This window comes from Lynx rufus, unplaced genomic scaffold (assembly GCF_022079265.1).
Source record: "Lynx rufus isolate CCGP_SWC_20201006 ecotype Redwood Valley unplaced genomic scaffold, mLynRuf1.p SCAF_2, whole genome shotgun sequence".
Lineage (NCBI taxonomy): Eukaryota > Metazoa > Chordata > Mammalia > Carnivora > Felidae > Lynx > Lynx rufus.
In genome coordinates this window covers 26381810-26404829 of record NW_025814834.1, presented here as the reverse complement: position 1 = coordinate 26404829, position 23020 = coordinate 26381810, and the positions used below count along the sequence as shown (strand labels likewise).

Genomic DNA, 23020 nt, shown 5'->3' with positions numbered 1-23020 from the left:
TGAAAAAAAAAATTTAAAAAAGAAAGAGCTTATGTAATAAAGAGCAAACAGATATTTACCTTGAGAGCTCCATTTAATTAGACATGATGTGCTTGACAAAAGCTGTGGGCATAATATAGACAGTTTAGAGTTAGAAAACCATCAAGTTTAATAAAAGAGAGGTTTAGCAAGTTAGTTCAATCTTAATTTTCCTTAGCTGTAATACTAGCATTTATTTTTTTAAAGCTCGGTATAGTCTACTATTCTTCATCCTGGATTCATGGCCTTTCCCCTGACTTTGTAAATTTAATTTTTGGAATAAATGGTACATTCACATGGTTAGAAGTTTCTTTAAAGTATGAAAGAGTTTATAATAAAAAAGAAATATTCCTCACCACTGCCTCCCATCCATAGTGTCTCTCTTTATGGTGAAATTGGTGGAGGTATTATGCATGTATAAGAAAATACAAATATGTGTTTCTGAAACTCTTTTTCACCCTAATGGTGGCATATTCTACAAACTATTTTTCTTTTTCTTTTCTCACTTAATGACTGCAAACCAGAGTATCCTTATTATTTGGGGAGTGGGGAGGGAGCTGTGGGGAATTTCATTGTGTAGGCGTATTTTATTATGTAGGTGTACCAGAGTATATTTGATACATACCATGTTAGTGGACATTAAGTTGTTAAAACATTTGGCTATTACCAACAACAACGTAGTGAATAATCATGTATCACTTGTTTCAAGTGCAAGCATATCTAAAAGCTACATCCCGTGATGTAGATTCGCTAGAATTAATAGTTAGTACTACATAACCATATTGGGATTTTAATGATATGCCTTCCCAACAGGAATGCATGAGATTTCCTGTTTCCATCCACTCTCCTCAACCCAAAGTGTTGTCACACTTCTAATGCTTGGCAATCAGCTTATTGAAAAATGGTATCTCCTTGTACTGTTAATCTGTATTTCTTTTATTATTAGTGAAGTTTAACATCGTATTTATAGATTTTTAAAATCTCTTTTTATGTGAATTTCCAATGTACTTATGAATTTTGCTATTGGGTTGTAGTCTTTTTATTAATATGCAATAGTTTTTTTTTAATTAGGAAAATGAGATTTCTCTGATACTGATTACTTTTTTTAATGGTTTGCTATTTGTCTTTTGGCTTTGCTTCTGGTGGCTTTTGCCATATGGAATTTAAAAAAATTATGTAGTTGAATTTATCAAAACTTGTAATGCCTTCTGGGTTTTTATCAGTGTTAGAAGGACCTTCCCACTCTAAAAGTTATAAAAGAATTCGTCCGGGGCGCCTGGGTGGCGCAGTCGGTTAAGCGTCTGACTTCAGCCAGGTCACGATCTCGCGGTCCGTGAGTTCGAGCCCCGCGTCAGGCTCTGGGCTGATGGCTCAGAGCCTGGAGCCTGTTTCGATTCTGTGTCTCCCTCTCTCTCTGCCCCTCCCCCGTTCATGCTCTGTCTCTCTCTGTCCCAAAAATAAATAAACGTTGAAAAAAAAAAAAAATATTTAAAAAAAAAAAAAAATAAAAATAAAAAAAAAAAAGAATTCGTCCATGGCTTTTATGCTTTTGGCTTTTACATTTAAATTTTTGAACCATTTGAAATTTATCCTGGTATGAGATCCAGATCTGACTTTATTTTCTAAATGACTAGCCACCGGTGCAAACAATATTTATTGAATGATTCTTCTTTTATATAATGCATTTATGGCAATAACCAAACGTAAAACATTGTTTGCAGGGGAAAAAGTGCAGTTTAATTAAGATTGTCAGTGAAAATGTGCTTGGCTGACTGCTTGCCTCTTCTCCTGCCCTCTCCTCCCCTCTTCTTCTCCCTGCTTTTCTGTTCTTACTTTTCCCCAAGTCATTAGACTTCATCTTGACATTTACATCAAAGCTATCAACATAGCTTTATTGAAAAGTGGCTAGATTAGTCTTTTTGATAGAAAAGTTTCTCAATTTTTTTGGAAAATTTAAATTTTACAAATTATGTCATGGAATTTTATTTTGCATCTGTATTTTGTGTGGAGTGTTGTTTTTCCAACCCTTTGGGTGAAGCTGCTCTAAATTGGTAGCACAGCATAGAGAGTTGGCCATGAAAGGAAGAACACCAGACAAGGAGAAGAACTAAATTTTAGTACCAGCCCTTCCATTAATGGTGTGACCTTCACTGAGTAACTAACCTCTTTGGCCCTCAGTTTCCTCATTTTCATAATTACTTGCTGTTAAAGATTTTGAGATATCTCCAACTTTAATATTCTATTAAACCCTATTCTGGCATAAACCCTGTCTATCTTACAGAAATGTGGTAAAGATCTAGCAAGAAAGAATACATGTGAAAACATTTTAAGCTATTTAACAATGCCCAGGATTGTCAAAACCCACAGGAATAAAAATCTTATGTACATGGCCAGATTCTTAGAGAATATCTTTTTAGAGTTATTGTGTAATTGATTGATAATAAATAACATGTATATGTTCAGTAAAGAAGACAGAGATGAAGTTATTTTAAGCTTGGAAGGAGTCCATCAACAACCCCATCAGTTAAGAGTTGCTGTAAATACCAAAGCACATGAGATTGTACCTTCATAGTTGATGCAGCCATTGGAGTCTTCTTGACCTGCCATCAAGGCTTCCACTTCTTCCTCTTTCATTTTCTCACCTGATGAAAGAAAACTCTTTGTTCAGAAAGAAGGCCAGAGAATATTTTCAAAATTTCACCATAACTGATCAGTTTTGGGTTCCTTGAGACTGTGATTAAGCTCTTAGAGGATAGAAATCAAGCCCATCCTGTTCTTCTGGCACTTAGTATGTTGTCAATGAATTGTTTCTAATGAATGACTTAAATACACATTATACCTGATCATCCAAGCTCTATCCGATGTGGACTACCATGCTTTACTTTACTTACTCATTACTAGTAACTTAAGTTACCACTTTCCCCAAACAAACTTGTTGGCACGGAGGCCAGTAGAAATGGTCATTAATTTTTGACTATTCTTTTTTTACCAATAGCTTTTCTTCCCTACCTACTTTGTTATAACTTGATTTCCTTAAGTCATGCTCTTTCCTATATATTCTGTCCTATGAAGCCTGCTGAAATAAATTTTCCTTACCCAATGTGGCTAGAACATGACGGAGTTCAGCACCCATGACTGTGCCATTGCCTTCCTTGTCAAAGACACGCAGACCCTCAACAAAGTCTTCATATGTGCCCTGGTCCTTGTTGTTGGAAATAGCTTGCATCATGGGCAGAAATTGTTCAAATTCAATTTTCTTGGCATTCATCTCTGGAAGAAATTGCAATTTGGAGAGTTATTAGCTACCATAAAATGTCATCTCTGAATCACAAATTGAACTTGAAAGTTCATTCCAGCTGATCTAAAATATCTTCATATAGCTTAAATTTCAGTTAGTAAATTGCTGATGACAAAAAGTTGGTGATAGATGATAGCATGAGTTCTGGAGTCCCAGTGCCTAAAGTTCTATCCCCAATCCACCATTTATAACTGTGTGATCACGGGCAACTTTCTCACCCTTTTTTGTACCTCAACTTTTTCATCTGTAAAAGAGAGATTCCTCAGAGTGTTAGTGTGAGCCCTAAATGAGATAACACATGCGAAATTTATTACAATACCTGGGACAAACCGAGTGCTGAAAAGTGTTAACTGCTTTTTATTAGTATTGTCAATTTAATATTTTCTACAAATACTAAAGAAGCAATGTAAAAATATACAACAAACAAGGTAAATCGCATTTACAACAAAAGTGTAAAACAGACTATCCAGATGTATGTGAATGGACAAAGTTATGTAGCCCTAAAGTCAAAATTCCCTTTTATTAGTCCTTCCTCATAGAATGGAAATTGAATGATATTGAAAAGACCACATCTGAACATTGAATAAATGAACATTTATTTACCTAATAATGCTGTTAAAGATAGATGTTTGGTAATTTACAAAATGGCATTTACAAAGTAAGATTTGGCTTATCATTTTCTCACTTTATCTCCTGCTCTCAGCTACCTTTTGAATGATTTACCTAGACATTTTCCTCTAAAGAAAGTGAAGTTTGAGAAAAATTCCAGTGGAATGATTTAGAAGTCCGTTTGCATAAATTCAAGCTCCACTTCCCCCGCTTTCATATAAAAGGAAAATAGTCTTTTCAGTTATCAAGGGGAAAATGAAATTACTTCTTCTCCCCTCCTTCTTTCCCCCTCATGGCAAAGATAAACAGCTCAAATATCTACTTGAAAAAATTTCAGTTTTTTTCTCATCTTTTTTGTTCAGTGTGCTATTCTCCAATAGACTATTACACTGTGCCATGAATCTTTGGAATTAAAAAAATATTTTTGTTCCAGACTAATAACTGGATGACCATATCAAGCAAATGATGTCTACAATTTGCCACTTAAATATCTACTGTCTTTTGTACTGGGATTTACTTTGGGGGACTGAATGTACATTTTGGCTTCAATTTTTAAGTCCTCTTGTGATTCTTTGGGAATAGAAAATACTCTTATTAAAATGACATCCTGTCTATTCTTAATTAGGAGAGGTGAGTTTCTTTTAAAATGGCACAGAGCAGGGTGTCAAGAGACTGAGCACTGGGCAAAGTCAGCAGGCATTGTCAACCTCTTGAAAGCACTGTGATTTTATTTCCACAGCTCTTATCAGAGTAGATCTTTTCTAGAAGTGTGCCATTGCAATTTGCTGAGTTGTTCACAAAATGTATTGTGTTTTGGCCATGTTAAACATCTTTGTCAAAATGTATTTTTGCCTTTGAAGGTTTGGAAAAAATGTGCAGATTTGGATATGATTTTATTCATTAACCTTTAAATTATGAGCATTAGATGGGATGAGGATGACAATGTTAGCATTAGATTTTATTTCTTTTCATTGGCATGAAATTTTATCATGCTTGCAAATTCTCAAAGGAAGGTTCACTTATTTTATGAGGAAAAACTGAGATTCTAGACAGACAAGAAGCACATTTACCATCAAGAACAAGTTAAGCTCTATTCTATGGATCTTATTTCTCAATAAAGTTCCCTTTCTGTGTCTCTCCCCTCCCCCCTCCTTGTGGTGTGTGTGTGTGTGTGTGTGTGTGTGTGTGTGTGTGTGCGCATGCACACACAATCTTGCTTCCCAACTTCTTGGGAAAACACGGTTACCTTCATTGCTGGGGTTTCCCAGAACCTTCTTGACTTCTGCATTGGTGGGATTTGTGCCCAGAGCCCGAAGGACATCACCGACCTGGCTTAAGGTGATCTTAGAATCACCTGTTCTGTCAAACAGGAGAAACGCCTCCTTGAATTCTGCAAGAAGCAAGAAGCTTTAGGATACTTTTTCTCCCTTAGACCTATAAATTACCCCTAATTTCATCAAGGATCCAGTTCACTCTCCTCTGTTTTCACCTTTTGCAACCACTTATGTTGTTATCTTTGAACTCTTCCTTTTCTTAGCTCAAACAGTCATTGGCAATCCTTTCTGACACTTCTTTTGGGGACTATTTTAAAGCAGCATTTCCAGCCTCAAATCATATATTATTTTTAATCAGATATGGAAATTGAAGCTCCTTGATGTATTTATTCATATTTCCTTCATCTGCCTGAGAAGTATGACTGGGTTAAGAAATTCTGAGGTCTTGAGAAACCTTAAGAACTCCTCATAATTGAGAAAGTTAATAAAATTTCAAGAAAACAAATTTTCAATCAGGGTTGTGTTATAAGAGGTTAACCCAGGTTTTTCAAATTATTTAGAAAACCCTCTTCCTGAAGGACAAATCTCTTAGCCTCCCCCCTGGACTAGTTATCTTCAGGAGCAACTTCATTTCTCAGGAAAAAAAAATTAGAAAGGTGAAACAAATCTCTGAGTTCAATAGTGTCGTTTCACCACTGCATTGTATGACTTTAATGGGCTCCCAATGTAATCGATTCAGAAGGAGAAATATTTGTTTGGATATATCACTATCATAATCTGTTTAAACTTTACTCTTTTTCAGATAATACATATGACAGCATGTCGCCATATTGGCTTTAGAATTTAAGTACACATTTTTTAAATTACAATTTTATGCAGATAATTGTAAATTCCCCTGCAATGTTAAGGAAAAAAAATTACAGAGAGATCTCTTAAATACTCTATCTAGTTTCCCCCAATAGTAACATTTTGCAAAATTATGGCAATATTGTCACAAACAGAATATTCACATTGATAGACTCCACCAATTTTATTCAGATATTTCTAGTTTTATTTGAACTTTTATGTGTGTGTATAAGTACATATCTTAAAGTGTTGTCTATTTTTATCACAATCACTTTGTTGCTGACTTTCCCTAAATTTTGTCACTCTATGTTGTTGGAATTGTTTTTGCCTTTCAGGATTATGTTAACAAAGTATATGCCAAAAAGACAGAAAAGGGTACTACTATGGATTAAGGGGCCAGAAGTGACATTTTAACTGAAACTTTCTAAACTTAACTAAATTAGACTTTCTGGAGAACCCAAAAGTATTGATGACAACTTGTTGGATTAATCCCAACAACACTCAGAACAACCACTTTTTAATGAGCTGAAAACAGTGTTTTTAGACCATTAATGGCCTTAGATCAAAAGATGCCATCTAGATAGATTACTCAGCAAAATGCCCTATTTTATCATCCCTCTATCCCTTGATGGAAGGTTGTACCAGACATATTCACAATCAACTATAGAGCATGTCACCATTCTTGGCTAAAGGTTTCCCTTCAGATTCTATGCAATTTGACTATATCAGACCATTCCCTTAACCTAAAAAGCACGCTGCAGGCACAGTAGGATTATTAGTCAAATATTATTTTTCATCTTTCTAAGGGACATGTGAAACTGAACTATTCTTGTTACTGGCTCCATGCTTTCATGCACAGATTGCTCAGAGGGCTCACTATTACCCTGCTTAGATGCTGATATACAAATAGGATTTTATGGGCTGTAATAGAATCTCTCTGACATTAACCCTTTGTTGATTTAAATGCCAAGGACAGACAGATATTGCTCTTCCTACCCCAGATTTTTAAGATTTATTCTCTTCAAGAGTCTAGAATATGGATTAGCAAACTGCTACCTAGGGGCTGGCCACCTGTTTTTTAAAATAAAGTTTAATTGGAATGTAGCCCATTATTTTATGTATTGTTTATGGCTATTTTTAAACCTCAACAATGGAGTGGAGTTGTTTTCTGTACTCCCAATAAAGCCTAACATATTGACAATTTGGCCCTGTAAGAAAAAAATTTGACAGCCCCTGGTATAGACCAACACTAGAAACCTTTTTGTGACAATCAAAATGTTCTATGTCTGGGCTGCCCCAAAAGCCCTCTGTGGCCCCTGAGCACTAATATGAGCAGTGCAACTGAGAAAATAGCTGCTTAAATGCTTTTATTTTTAATTAATTAAAATTCAGGTTTAAATGGCCACATGTGGCTAAGTAGCAACTCCACTGGACATCACAGGACTTAGACCTTTAGAATGCAATCATGTTCCTTTTTTTTCCCTTTTCTTCCAACCTGTGATACATTCAAATGGAGCAGCCATGACCAAAACTCTTTAATCATTGAAAAAGGAAGGAAACCAAAGAAGTTTTCATTCATTTCCAAAAGCATTGTATTTCCATTGAAATTTTAAGAGCTTACATTCGCTTTCCTGGCACAAGGAGAAAACCAGTCCACCCCACCAATGCTTCCTGAACTTTTATATCTAAAACTTCTTTCATATATGTAGTTATAGGTTTAATGGTCAACAGTAAGTCCTTCTGTCCTTCTGGCCAACAGTAAGTCTTCTGTTGCTTAGTCCCACCATAGTTTGGCAGCCAAAGTGACACCATAAATTGGATATTTGAGAGGACTGGGATGCAGTAGCTGATAATGTAGCAGCATCACTCGTTAAAAATGCATTAAAATTCAAACAAAATATAGTAGGATTACCATTTTTTTTCAATGAGAAAAAAATAGTCCTTTGTAGTATAATTTCAAATGCTCTTGAGTTCTGAGTCATTGAATCACCTGATCTGTTGACATGAGATCATCAACCATGATGTAGATACATATGGGTTTTTACTACAGCAAATATCCTTTTTTTTTCTTACTTGACGTCCAGACATGAAATATTCTAGGCATTGAAACAGACTGAAAAATGTGGCATTTCTTAGGTATAGAACCAAGTATTTGAATAGTTTCTTATTAAACACCTATAATTATAATTATTTATGTATGCTATCATATAACTAAAGTGTTTCTCTCCCTCACTTCTTTAGAAGTAATTTCTTTCTCAGTTTGTTTGAACTTGTGACACTATCAGTCCATAAAACATTCTCTCCTACGCTTCTAGTGAAAAAACAAACTTCGTGGGACATGGGGTCTCTTGGATCCAAAGACCTGAAGGAAATGTTAGGGAAAGTACTCAGCTTCTCTTGAATTTTAAGAATTTGAAATCTTCTAGTTAGTAACTGTTTTTGTGAAATAAATTTCTAATTAGTTTAAACTAATACCAGAGTTTGGGCCTGTTACTAATACTTTGGGTCATTGAACAAGTCCTATCAGCTCTCTAAAGACAGACCAGGAGATGTCTAATGTTTCTTGCACAGTTTTATGATAAACTTTTCTTCCTTATCTGTCTGTGAATTCACTTTTATTCTATATCCACTTCACTTGTTTCTCTCAACTCACTGTGATGCCCATTGAAATTATGTAGGTTTGGTAATTGGCAGGTTCACAATCAATATTATTTTCTAAATGGAACAATTCAGACCTCTCAAATCTGTCTTCAGGAATTTGATGAACAGGTTAGCCTTTCAAAATCTACAACTTTTTTTGGGTTTATCTATGGTATTGGCTACTCTATCAAAATGGTTTTACTTAGAACAGTGATTGCAAGGACCTATTTTATGGTGTCTATCTTTTGTTTGCATAAACCTTTGATTACTGATTATAAGCAAGAGGTTCAAGTTGAGAAAACTTCTATTTAGAATGATTGAGAGCATTTATATTTAGAGTGGCTACACCAGTGGGGATAATTAGGAAGAGCTGATCTCATCTCAGGGGAGTTGGTTTTCTCACATGCCATCTTTATGAGTGTGCACACATTAACAACTGTATCTTTTAAACTTACCATCCTGCTGTGCCTTAGAGAACTCGATCTGTTAGAAAGAAATTAACCACAAAGAATATTTTAACCAAACAAAAATGTCCTTATTTTTAAGTGTATCCAAGCTCATTCCCTGAGTATTCTTCAAAGTAAGCTCCAAAAGCAAGCCTACTTTTCAGAGGTCAGGCATAGCTTGGACACAAACAGGTTGAGCCACGCAGTAACATGCCTTAGAGATAAGGGATATTTCAGAAACCAGGCAGTGCTCTGCCTACATCTGGAGTAGAGAAGCTCAATTCACTTACCAGCAATCTGGTCGGCACTGAAGGACTGCAGTGGCGAGAGAGGGAGAAAGAAAGAAACAATAGTACTCTTTCAAATGCATTGACAGAAGCATGAGTGCTCTCTGTTCTGAGATTTCTAGGAGAATATGTAGGTGTCATAGAATAAGAGGTGGCCTTAGGATACTTTGGAATCTAGGAAAAATAAGCTATTGCAAAAGATAATTAGGGAACATCTCTCTGCATCTTAATCAATGAGTCAATGATTTAACAAATGCTAAGTAAAATACTTCCTGGAATAACATAATAGTCTGTGATGTATTTAAAATATGTCTAATACAGATACACTGAATTAAGAAATAGAGATACACTGCATTAAAAAGATCACCTTAAGTCTTTCTTCTATTTAACTAGGAGGTTTTTGCTCGACCATGTGTCTGATGGGTCGGAAATAGCTTACTTATTTTAGCTGTCTTCATCAGACTGTTTTTAAAAGTATAGTATTTTGCTATAGTAGCAATTTCCTCTTCCCCCATGTTTAGATATAATAAACCTTATGTCATATAACAAAAGTTAGTGAAGCATAAAGTACTGCTTTGGGGAGTAAGATGTACTTTTTCAGTTAGCATAATAGCTCGAATTCATCTATCCTCACCCCACCTCAACGAAAGCAAAAGTAGATTCTACAGACTTATACTGAATATGTTCTTTCCTTAGTTCTGCTCCTTGACTGCCTTTCTATTCAGTAAGGTCATATCCACGACTATATCCTCCTGTAAAGGACAAAGAGTTTTCTCACAGGACCCACCATGGCAGAACTTCTGGGCTGAGGAACAGCGGCAAAGCTGAAGAGTGAGTTGAGGGCCGCTCCAGTCCCTGAGTGGGGCCTGCTTGCCGAGGCTGCCTTTTATTTCTGGGGAAGCTGTGACCTCACAGCTAGCATCAGGTTTCAGAGAGAAGTGGCCACTCCCCTTGGAGAGTTCTTTAGCTTTCTTAGGGCAAAGGGAAGGAGGGCTCTGTACCCTGAGGGCTATTTTTAGGAAACCAGAACATAGGAGTGGACAGCCATAATGAGACGAAGCCTGTCAGTACTTTTATGGTCTTTATCCCTGAGATGTTCTCTTGGAGCCTCTTCCTTTAAGAAGCTTCTTACTTGTTCAGTGGCAGAGGAGCTTAGAATTTCTCGAACACTCAGGCTGACCCCTTCTCTCGTTGAATTATGGACTTTGCAAACTTTGCATCAGCAAGTTTTGATATTTAATGGAATTTATTGGATGGGACTGGGTTGGGGTTTCAAATGGCAATTACTATAGAAGGAAGAGCCTGCGGAGCTCTGTCCTTGGTGGTAAAGTTCAGAAGACTTGAAAAGGGCATGCACATTCTTCGGGTTTCTTAGAGTTCACTCAAGTGAAGGTGTGGTCAGTTCTTGAAATCTCTAACTAAAGACCACTCTTTTGCAAGTTGTGTTCTCAGATGTATAGAGTTTATCTAAGCCAGGATAGTTCAAAGCTCCATTTTCACCATTCTCCCTTAGTTTTTGTACAGTAAAATGGGTATTTCCTCCATCCTCAGAGTCCAGACTGAGAACCAGAAAAACCCAAAGCAGGGGCTGTAAAGTGCCAGTTGGCACTTTAGGATTTTAAAGGTATCTAAGGGGTTGGCTGGTAGTGGGTTTTCATGGCAGCTTACCTGAAAATAGGAAGGAACTCCATTCTTGGAATGGTACTGTGAAAAGTGGTCCTTAGGAAAGATCAGTCCTAGAATGTCCACGAACATTCAGACATGTTTATCAGTTTTCTACATACCTAAAGCAGCTTATATGTGCAAAGAACGTTGGAGATAAATTTTGATTTAAGTATTGTCTCAGCAACTATTTTTAAGAGAATGGTCACAAAAAGCATGAAGTCTCCATTCACTAGACAGAAGAATCCTTTGTGGCTTTACTTCAAAACATTTAGGAAGAAATCAAATTTTAAATGCATATCACTTTTTGTCCCAAGTTTACAAGTAGTGAAACAAATTTCATAGGGTGTTAAGTCCCAAAGTGAGGACTGAAAACATAATTTAAAAAATATTAGTACCCAATAAAATGTACTTTAATAAATAGACATTTTGAGAATTTATGAGAAATGGAAGTTAATAGAAAAACTTAGATGCTTCGGATTATTAGGAGGAAATGGAAGGGAGGGACAAAGGTGGAAATTTCTAACCTTTGATAAGTGTGTAATTTGGAGCCTCATGGTTTTTGATGCCCAAATTAAAGCCATGAGAGCAGACCATATTTCTTTGTGTTCTTTTTAGTCTTATAATTATATTTATGTACTGTGTCATTAAATTGAAATTGCCCTATGGTTAACATTGAGAACTAGTATATGTCTTTAGTAGAACTAAAAACTACAAATAATACAAAATAAATCCATCAAAGTTGCCCTACAGAATGCCTATCATTTGCCCTACATAATGCTTATTTGCGAGGTTTTTTTTTGAGCAGAAAAATGTGTCCTTGAATACATATAAAATATGGTCAATTTGTATAATACTTGTGGAGTACACTGGAACATAATTCTTAAAGTTGTATTTATACTATGATTAAGCTATTCCTAACCACTTGAATATTATGTAAACGTTTACTATTATTAAAATAGAAGTGGCAGGCGGTTGTCAGACAATTTTACTCTACTTTCTCTATATAACTTTACTACATAAAGGATGAGAGCTTAGATTTTTTTTTGTATCTATTGAGAATCAAAGTAAACACTTAAGCAAGTTATTGATAACAGCAGAAAAGCGACAGTGTATTCTAGCCTAGAGAATAAACTACAATTTAAAAGTTAAAAGACCTGAACGCTGTGGTCATAGAATAAATGGGAACTGCTACTTATTCTCTGGTACACCTACAAATGATGAAGAGTTTCCTTTGCATCTCTTTTCTTGGTGTTGGAATGATGAAGTAATCAGTTCTTTGAACAAAGACATGATATTAATACAAAATGTCAGCTGATTTTGGCCTCCGTTGGCTTTGTCATCATTTGGTTTGTTTTAAAAAATTAGATTTAAGTCCATTCTACCTGGAATGCTCTCCTCTCATCTCTGTTTCTTAGAAATTAACTATTCTTCAAAGCCCTGATAAAATCTCCTCTTGAAAGAATCTTTTCTCTCTATTTACTCAGCTCCTTTCTTCCCACTGAAAGATGTTTAACCTTCCTGGTTGTAAACTTCTGGAAAGTCCAGGCCATTAGTGAAAAACATTTACCTTTGTCCATGATGCAAACTGGGCATGGGCCCACCCCAATTTTTTCCCCCTAGAGTGCTTCCTCTGCCTTATTTTTATAACTCATTTCCCATAGCTCTATAAAATACCTTGTCTGTATTAGTTGTTCAACAGATTTTCTATAAATTAAAATCATTAGAGCATATGCACAGTAAGTTCCAACCTCAAACATGAGCTTCTCTTCTAGAATATTATATTCCATGAGGGAAGAGATTTCATCATCTCCTTCAAAGAGCTTACATTCTATAGAAGGTGATATGTTCTTCTTCAGGGGTATAGGTCCAGCACCTAGAACTGCCAAGCACATACGAGGGATGCTCATTTTGAATTATTGATGTATGTGCCTTTATATTTCCACAGTCTTTCCTTAGATTTTACGTAAATGTTTATGCTTAGGAATTCTAATTTGCCAACCCTCAATTTGCTTTTCCATCTTAGCCTACATACCTATATTAGACTGTTAGTACAACAGCTATATGCCATATTTTTGTGACTCCTGTGCTCTTTAGTACTGGATTTAAGTAAGTAGTAGTTTACAAGGGACTGGTGGTGAAAAGGATTTTTATTGCAATGTTTACAGATGTTTTCTCACTTTGAAAAGTACTCGTGATGTTCAGTTAACTGATTAAAGACAAAATAAAGCTTCTAGTGTATAGAAGGAATTAATTTATAGGGAAAATATTAAGATGAATTTAATCAAACAGGCTCTGAAATTGTTGTATGTTAAGCTTTAGTATATCAAGAAGAGCTATAATTAAGGATGATCTGGGAGATCCGTGACGTTGAATACTGAGAGAAAATGCCCTAGGAAGGAACATAGACTATGGTCTTTAAACAGTCTTCATCTTCCCTGCAAGACATAATGAGGCTAATGACTGGTAAGGCTAAGTAAAGAAGTTAATCTAAGCAGGGCCAGTTTTCAAGCAAGAAAACATTGCTGCATGTTCTCTGATTTAATGCCTGGCAGAGAGGCATTTGAAGACCTAGAATGTATGCAAAACCTAAGAAAAACTTAGATTATTATTTTTCATTCTAATCTCACAGAGTTACCGTGAATCACCATAAAAAGGCAGCAGAAATACTGTTTTGGAAATTAGAATTTTGTGCCTCAGAGTAACTTATTTGATTTAAAGGAAATACATATTTTTCATTTCATTTTTTATTTTACCTCAACAAAGGATATACTTAGGCTGGTGACTATAATATGAAATAAAAGGGAGAAATTAAGAACAATGAGAATACAGTACCAGTCCAGGCTGTCCAATATAAGAGAGAGTAGATGGCTATATTGGATACATTTATCTGAACAGAAGGAGAAATAAGTAATTCTATGCTGAGAAAGTGTGGACTAGTCAACTGAATTCAGTCACATTGGAGCAAAGGCTGAATTTGTAAGATAACACAATTCAGACCTACAAGACTTAATGAGAGGCCTAGGTGAGTTTTAATAAAAATTTAAACATGTGGCCTAAGTCTATACTTCTTCAGCTTACCTATGGTTAATAACTGATAAATTTAAGATTTTTTAAGAGTTGTACCTTCTCTACTTTGTACATTTATTTATATGCAATTTATTAAAAATCCAAGTCGTGTTTTTGTTCCTTCCTTCCTCTTTTTATTTAAAAAATGTGAGCATTCGAAAAATTCTTGGTGTATGTGTTTTAAGAAATTTAAAGTATCTGCTTTTTCCTCATCTGGAATAAAAGTTCTTTTTGTGACCACAGGGATTTATGAATATTGGCATTACCATTTTAGAGATTTCAGGTCTTTTGATATGATGGGAATGGAACTAGACAGGGATTGAAACATTCAGAATTTTGTTCTATTATAAGAAAGCATGTGTCTTTTGATTAAATAACTTATCTGGGTCGCAGCTTCCTCTGTATGATTTCTAGGTTTGCTATGTTCTGCACTGGTGTGAATTTTCCATGCTTTTGTTAGTAGAATCAACCTCAACCTCCTTTTTTATTTTTTTTATTTAAAAAAATTTTTTTTTCAACGTTTATTTATTTTTGGGACAGAGAGAGACAGAGCATGAACGGGGGAGGGGCAGAGAGAGAGGGAGACACAGAATCAGAAACAGGCTCCAGGCTCTGAGCCATCAGCCCAGAGCCCGACGCGGGGCTCGAACTCACGGACCGCGAGATCGTGACCTGGCTGAAGTCGGACGCTTAACCTACTGCGCCACCCAGGCGCCCCCTCAACCTCCTTTTTTAATGGAAAAGGGCTTAGTGCTTAAAAACTCATTAAGCAACATTATTTTGAAGTAATTTAGATAAAGAGGAGTTAAAATATAATTTCATAAACTGTGTTCAAGTGAGTCAGATGCTTCAGAAACATGAGACGTTGAACCATTAGGCACGTGCCATGTACAAAGACTTCACTCTCCACAACAGAAGAAAGACTATAAAGTTGAGTAGATGTGGTTTTATCTTTAAGGTAATTTTTTTTCCTCTGGCTTCAATTCACTATTATTAATTTATGGCCAGAATAACAAGGATCTGTCATCCATATAGTTTGAATTTTTAACTAATATAATTGAAGCGACTACACCTTGTATATTGCAACTTTTGCCCTCCAAATTCTGATTTGGAGTGAGAAACAAACTGTAGAAGTTGATGTAGAAACAAACTATAGATCTCATTTTCATACAAAAAGTATTTCAGTATGAGGAGAAGCAGAAGAAAGTGTAGTATCAGCAGACTAAATATAATCCTTTCCATAATTTCCATGAGTCAGATGGTGCTTAATGCTGGGTAATTATGGAACGACTTCTAAAGACAACTTGCCAGGAGATTCATTTGCAACATTAGAATGTCAAGAGTCTAAATTTGTCACTGTCACTTTGTGGTCTCCTTGTCTTGCAAAGATTTCATTATCTTTAAAATTAAAAGTGCTATTCACTATTAATTGGTGAACATATCTATTCCTTTCCAAACTGCATTTTACTTTGCAAAGATATTATCCAGGTACATATCGTTCAAAATGTAATTTTGGAGAGTTACAGAATGCCCTTTAGTGTTTTCTCACTCCATTCCACCTGTTCCCTTCTTGTACATCATAGATGTTTAAAAGTGGAAACTTGATATGGTATCTAGTGGTAATCTCAAATAATTTTTTATTTGCTCCTGAGGTTATATTCACACTGCAAATGGATTGATATCGCAATTTGTTACATTATAGTTGTATTAAAAATTAATTTGTGTTATTGAAAGGTCAAGATAAAAAAACAAACTCTTACAATTACCTAAAGAAAACTTAGAGACACCTTATAGATGTTTTCAGTAATATCTATACTTCTAATCAGAAATTGATTATATGTGTTCTTTTCCTGGTTCTTTTTCTCAAGCTGGTTAAGGTTAAGATTTAATCATTATACATGTGGTATTATATTTCTGCGTATCACTCCAAAAGATATATGGTTGATATTTCCTTACAGTTAAAATCATGCTATTTGTAAACAAAATAGAGATCCCATACTTTTCTCAGAATATTGGCCTGATGGCAAAATTTGGAGGTCAGTTTTGGTATATGTGTATACTTAATTAAACAAAACCAAAATTATTTTAAAATTCAATCTGTTTAATTACATTTAAGAGCATTTAAAAAATTTTTTTAATGTTTTTGTTTATTTTTGAGACAGAGAGAGACAGAGAATGAGCAGGGGAGGGGCAGAAAGAGGGGGAGACACAGAATCTGAAGCGGGCTCCAGGCTCTGAGCTGTCAGCACAGAGCCTGATGTGGGGCTCAAACTCACGGAGTGTGAGATCATGACCTCAGCTGAAGTCGGACACTTAGCCGACTGAACCACTCAGGTGCCTCACATTTAAGAGCATTTTAAAAATACTTTGGTATAGTTTATTTTTTCCAGCTTTATTAAGATATAACTGACATAGCATCATGTAAGTTTAAGTAAGGTGTACAACATGATTTGATGTGTGATGATTTTGATATTGTAAAATGATTACCATGGTAAGGTTAGTTGATACATCTATTTAATAGTTTTTTAAAATTAAAAAGCAATTTGTGTATGGTGTGTGTGTGTGTGGTAAGAACTTTTAAGATCTACTCTCTTAGCACCTTTCAAGTGTACAATATGGTATTATTAACTGTAGTCACTATTCTGTATATTAGATCCCAGAACTTATTCATATTTTTAAAAAAGTTTTTAAATGATGTTTTTAATGTTTATTTAATCTTTGAGAGAGAGAGAGAGAGAGAGAGAGACAGAGAGACAGAGAGACAGAGAGAGAGGGAGACCCAAATCTGAAGCAGGCTCAGGCTCTGAGCTGTTAGCACAGAGCCTGATGCGGGGCTCAAACCCATGAACCACGAGATCATGACCTGAGCTGAAGTCAGACATTCAACTGGGTGACTGAGTCACCCAGGTGCCCCTAGAACTTATTCATCTTCTAACTGGAATCTTGTACCCTCTGACCACCTTTACACATTTACCCCATCCCCAGCTCCATCCCTGACAACTACTAATCTACTCACATAACGACTTTTTTTTAATATATATGTCCCATTTACAAATTTTTTATAGGAAGCTACAACAAAGTGACTAGGAGTCTTTCTAGGTTCCTAATATTCCCACCTTTCATCTGTAAAAGAGAGCACCCAACTTGTCAGTAACAGGTGCTAAGATAGGGGAAATCTGTAGAGAACAGAAAAGTAGTGAACGGCCAAGGTCAACAGTCTTCGTGAACCTGCTCTGATTTGTGTCTATCACCCCTAACTCTGGCTACACAGGACTGTGCAGGGCAATATGAGATCCACTCTACCCCATACATTTAAGAATAAAAAAAGCCTTCTTCATGTATTCTTAACAGCAGTTTACTCTTTATGAACAGGAGGTAGTTTGGGATACAATTACCACAGTTGACTCTGGACTTGGCCTGCAAGGTTAAATCCTAGCTCCACCACCTACTAGTTATCTGATTGTGAACATAGCACTGAACTTCATTAGACTCAATTTCTTTTCTTGCAAAACAAGGCTAAAAACCACCCCAGTATAATGTTTTGAGGATTAAATAAGCTAATAGGGCACAGGAGTTAATTCACAATGAATATTTATTATTATATTGCAAAGAACTTTGTAGTTTTCAGAGCCTTTCATGGGCCATGACTTCATTTGATTTTCTCAACAATTCTTCAAAATGGGACTGGGTTTGTATTAGCCTTGTTAGAGCTGAGGAAAAATGAATTTGTAGATTAAAACAAATAATCCTATACCTGGACCAGAGCCAGTCAGGTAATGCAGTGTATATATAATATTTGCCTCCACTAAATACCCGTCAGTAAATACATGCATTTATTGGGAATGCTGTATTCCTACATTACCATTAAATTGAAAGTTTAAATCTCCCCATGTGTGTGTTCAATCATTTAGATTTGTTATTTGATAAGTTTCTGTCAATGCATTCTGTACCTTTACCACTTTTTGTAAATACCACCTGCAGCATCTAGTCAGAGATGACCTGATTGAATTACAGTGAAAACAGTGAGAATTAAAACTTAAACAGCACAAGGACAGACATCATTCAAAGTCTTATATCCTCATGGCAATCCTGACATATCAGCTGCGGCATGCATCGTGCAAAAAATTTATTTACACATTGATCTTTTAAAATCTAGGCACATAGTTATCTCATTACTTATTTTCTTTTCATTATTTCAACACTTGGCTGAAGTGTTGGGCAGCAGGTGTTAATTCTTGTGTTTGCGCCTGCAACTATGCTCATGAGGGGTTTTAATTCCTACACTTGAGAGTCTGTGAGACAGTGTTCTTTAGTCGGGCATTGTTGCTGGAAGTGTCAGCTCTCTGAAGGCAAAGAGTGTTTAGAACCATCCAGGAAAGTAACTTTAGTGTTCAAATATCAGCTGTCTTTGTGTTTTTGAAAAGGACACTCCTGGAAAATCCATGGTCATAGGATATCAGGTAAGCATTCCCTCAGTGAATATCAGAGGTTTTATGTCAGAACAACTGAACAAATGTTCTAAATAACCAACAAACTAGGAAATCAGGTTGCAAAGCACATTAAAGAAATTGATAAAACTAATTAACAATATTAAAGATTGTTCAGAGTTTATGGGGACTTAAATATATAGCTGTTAAAGATGGTATATTATAAGGCAAAACATAGATAGTAGCTGGGAATAGTAGTGCAGAATTAAATATTACTGTTGCCATGCCTATAATACTACAGAGATAGTTACTTAAACTTTAGCATTACTCAAAGTCTCAAGGACAGCTGGATTTCTAATATTATATGATTTATGAAAGAAAGTTTAAAATCCAATTAAGTTTTGTTCTTTATCGAGTTTTCAGAAAGTTAATGAACACATATAACAGCTCTATTAATTTCTTTAGAGTTCATTTTCTCTGCCTGAAAAAAGTTTATAACTTATATGAGGTAATATATCTAGAAATATCATTAGGTGATTAAAAGCATCATAATATGAAATGTTTTAATGTACATTTTAATTTGCCTTGTTACCTACTGGGATGAAATTAAATTTTATATACTTCTCAAGATGTAGTCCATTCTTTGACTATAATACCTATAAATGTGCACTGGTTTCATAGTGATGAATGCAAATCATTGAAGGCCTTTAAATTCCTTTACAAAAACATGTTAGTTTCAGTCTTATCCTTCTCCTTTTCTCTCTCTTTATTAAGAATAGGCCCTCTGAAAGAAATATAAAGGTTAAATTCCTCCTGTTTCTTCTAGATGCATTTAACTGCTCCATTTTAGTTTGCGTCCCTTATCAGGATCCATCGCATCTCTCGTTCTGTAATGAACTAGTGAAGATGTTACATACCTCATCACTGCAGAGACGCCCTAAGATTGTTTTCTTCTTTTGCTTAGTTGTGCTAGCTACATTAGCCACCCTAGCATGAATTCAACATATAGATGAAAGTATAAACCTTCAAGATTCAAAACAGCATCACTTCTGTGCTGTGGACAATCAGTTTAATCTCTGGATTTAAAAAAGTGATGTTTTGTCTTTCCTTAGACACTTACTGCCAAACTAAATTTTTAATCAATCGGTCAATCAATCAATCATCAATCAGTGTTATTTGTATTTCTTCAGGGAAGAAAAATAATGCTTGCCTTCATTAGTGGGATATTTTGTTTTCTTCTTAAGAAGGCACATCCCCTATCCCTCCACAGATATTTGTAATACTGGATACAAAGAGGTAACATTGTCTTATAAATCACAATAAATATAGTGGAATAGCTTTGACACTGATTCATATCTCTAGTCTTAGTATGGAATGGAGAGTCAAATAATACGGATGATTAGGATTCTTGTAGTGGCCATAATCACGTTCATTGTATAATGTAGTCAGTGTGCATCTATAAAGATACATTAACTAGAATTGCTGGAGATGAAAAATTTGTTTTTTTCTTAATGAACTATATGCAGTCCTTTAGCTAGAACACCATTTATCAGAAAATCTGACATGCATTTCTCCTCCTAAGTGGATATTCATTAAGAAGAGTTCCTAACCAGTATTAGATTCTCTGACCAACTTTTTTTAAATATGGCTTTAGGTACCTAAAAACTCAAGATAAAATATTTGTATTAATCCACTCCTACTTTGGAACATATAATTTCATGTTTAACCAGAATGCTATAAAAATTATGAATGTATTTATTTAATGTCATCACATAGATCTGAGGATGATCCAATTCAATATTTATGTGGGGAGTATTTTTTTAAATCTATGATTATACTAAAATAGTCAATGAAATGTTTATTTATAGGTCAGCTTGGTCATTACAGGTCAACAGTATTAAATTAGCAAAATTTAGATTTATTATGTACAGAACTTTTGGCTTAAGAGAAAAGATCACCTAATAGGACATTTTGCCCATTAGTTTTCCATATAAGGCAGAGTTCCTGAAAGATTCCAAACTGTCATTCAGACCAGTCAAGCCCCAGTGAATGAGGAGAAGGAGCACATTTGATGGATCACATCACTGAGAGGTAACAGGCACATACATGCACAGCGTCATTTTCCCAAAAGCAGATAATCTGTGGCAATTGAGAACTTTGATCACAGCAAAGTGTCGACACAAAAATCAATCACATTCTCCTTAGTTGAAGATCAGTATGCAAGAGCTCAAAGACATAAGCTAAAAGCCATATAACCAAGTTTTATAGTATTTTGGGGGTTAGTTTCATTTAGAAGCAACTCACACATTCTGAATTAAATACTATATATAAATAAACAAGATGACAGTTATAGTCACTGAAACACTTGAGTGCATAATTGTCTGCACTGAGATCTAATTTGGTGTTGTATCAAATTTTATTAAGCAAAGCTGAAGGGGGAATTAACTTGAATTGCAAAAATCCTCTGTTTTTCAGAAGAAATAAAGCAGCTGTCAAATAAATACGCCCAGGACAACTGGGTCATCAGCTGTTTTAAAACTTTTGGAAACAAGTCGGGGCTAAAAATTTCTTTTGATGTAGCATTAAGGTAAGGGATCCAGTTTCCACAGAGATTTTGTTTAAAACAAAACAGAACAAAATAAAACACTGGTTTAAGTATTTGCGAAACACCTTTTCACACTTACACATTTTGTCCCTAAATTGCACTTTGACCATTTAGGGAAAAAAGAAAACCAGAGAACAAAAACTGGAGCAAAATACAGGCTCCATAGGCAATATCACATTCATAGTAATGACAGAGTTTATTTATTTTTAATTTGGGTTCTTTTCTCCCCAAATCTACCAGTCTGTGTAGTAACGCCACTTGTCTCAATGAAAAATATGCCCCTTTGCAAGTTCCTAGAGTTTCCTACTGTTGAAAGATGTTTCAGTGACCAAACATTTCACCCCTTTTAGTTACCTTAATGGCAGAGAGGTCAATTTTTTCTTCTTTGGGTTTGGCTGGGGCGGGTGCAGGTGCAGGTGCAGGTGCCGGGGCAGGGGCTGGAGCGGCAGCAGGTTTCTTCACGTCCTTCTTTGGTGCCATTTTGTTTAAAAGGATAGGTTAAAAAAAAAGGAGCACCTCCAAAAGAACCTGTCAAAATGATTCTTGGAAGAGGAGTGGTGCTTCAGTTGATCCACAGCCCAGTGTCTTGAAGGTGGACCCAGAGTGTTAAATGGTATAAGGGCATGCATATATATTTCACTTAGTGCCTAATAGAATCTTGACACATGCGGCTGGATTGGACGGTTCGCTAGTCAAGGGGGATGGCATTCAGGCTCAGACTATAAATGGAATCTAAAGGGTCAGGGCTTCATCAATTTTTTTTAAACTCCTCTTGCTTTTTTTTTTTTTCCCACCTCCATATATAAAGGAGAAAGAAGTATGACAAAGCCAGCTTCAGATCCTTTGGTGACAGTAAAGTAGATTGACTGATACTTTTTCTTGGTAGAATTACAGTTCTGCTGAAGTTGTAAATCTTTTTTTTTTTTTTTCATGTCCAAGAAACTTTACCGAAGGATTTGATTTCAACTTGGAACTTTGGCAGGGAGTATCACTAACTTTCACCCAGCTCCTTTGCTCATGCTCCGCCCCCCTTGCCATAATTTGCAAGAAATTGTTGGTCAGCAAAGAGGTGGTGGTGTTTAAAAATAAAAAGCAGACGTATAAGGAGAGCCCATCAAATATTAAAAGCTTTCCCTTCTAGGGAGCACAAACTCTGCCTCCCTCACTCTATCTCTCTCCTTCTCTTTTTGTAATTGTAATGAACTGCATATTAAAGAAAAATAATTCAAAACTACTTCCTATAATTTAATTTTCTTTCTATAATGAAAAAATTAAACAGGATGTAAGTTTTACCTTCTTGCAAAACAGCTTTTCTAATAATAAAATAACAGTCAATCAAAGTAGACACATCCATTTTACTCCTTAAATGGCGTAAAGCCTAGTTATTTATCACCTGATTTTTTTTAATCTGTATTAGGGAGATAAGGTGTATTTTTAATCTAAGTGGCCAGACAAATAAAGAGAGAGAGAAGGACTTTAATTACTAATACTGTGTGAATTTTGGTGGGTAACTTGAAAGTTTTTCCTTTTCTGTCTTTGGGTTCCTCAGTTGATGAAGCTCGATTCTCATATTAAGAAGCATAAGATTAAACAATGTACCATCTTCACTTCAGTTCTTTTAACTTGTGAGATATTTAATTAAGGAGTAGTTATTAGTTAGTAAACAACAACAACAAAATAAACCAAAATAAACGAACAAAAAAACCCCAAAAACCCACTAGCTAGTTTGGGGTTTTACAAAAGCATATATCAGATATATAAGATATATAAGAGCATATACATATATACACATACATGTATAAGTATGTATGTGTAAGTACACATATTTGTATTCTAATT

The 23020-nt window shown here is 35.4% G+C and overlaps 1 protein-coding gene across 1 annotated transcript; it reads right to left on the bottom strand.

Moving 5' to 3' along the window:
- Positions 1 to 73: 73 nt before the first annotated feature.
- Positions 74 to 21661, bottom strand: MYL1 (myosin light chain 1). The gene is made up of 6 exons (XM_047085591.1): positions 21536 to 21661; positions 9141 to 9168; positions 5172 to 5315; positions 3115 to 3288; positions 2583 to 2660; positions 74 to 102 (listed from the first exon to the last, which is right to left on the bottom strand). The coding sequence occupies exons 1-6, from the start codon at positions 21659 to 21661 to the stop codon at positions 74 to 76; spliced, it is 579 nt and encodes a 192-aa protein (XP_046941547.1).
- Between the last annotated feature and the right edge of the window lie 1359 nt (positions 21662 to 23020).

Bases quoted from the DNA above. Each gene is read 5' to 3' on its own strand.
- MYL1 (XM_047085591.1), bottom strand. From the start codon at position 21,661: ATGGCACCAAAGAAGGACGTGAAGAAACCTGCTGCCGCTCCAGCCCCT. The intron at 5,316-9,140 runs GTAAGTTTAAAA...TGCTTCTTGCAG, and splicing joins CTCTAAGGCACAGCAGGATG to AATTCAAGGAGGCGTTTCTC. The intron at 3,289-5,171 runs GTAACCGTGTTT...AATTTCTTCCAG, and splicing joins GGGAAACCCCAGCAATGAAG to AGATGAATGCCAAGAAAATT.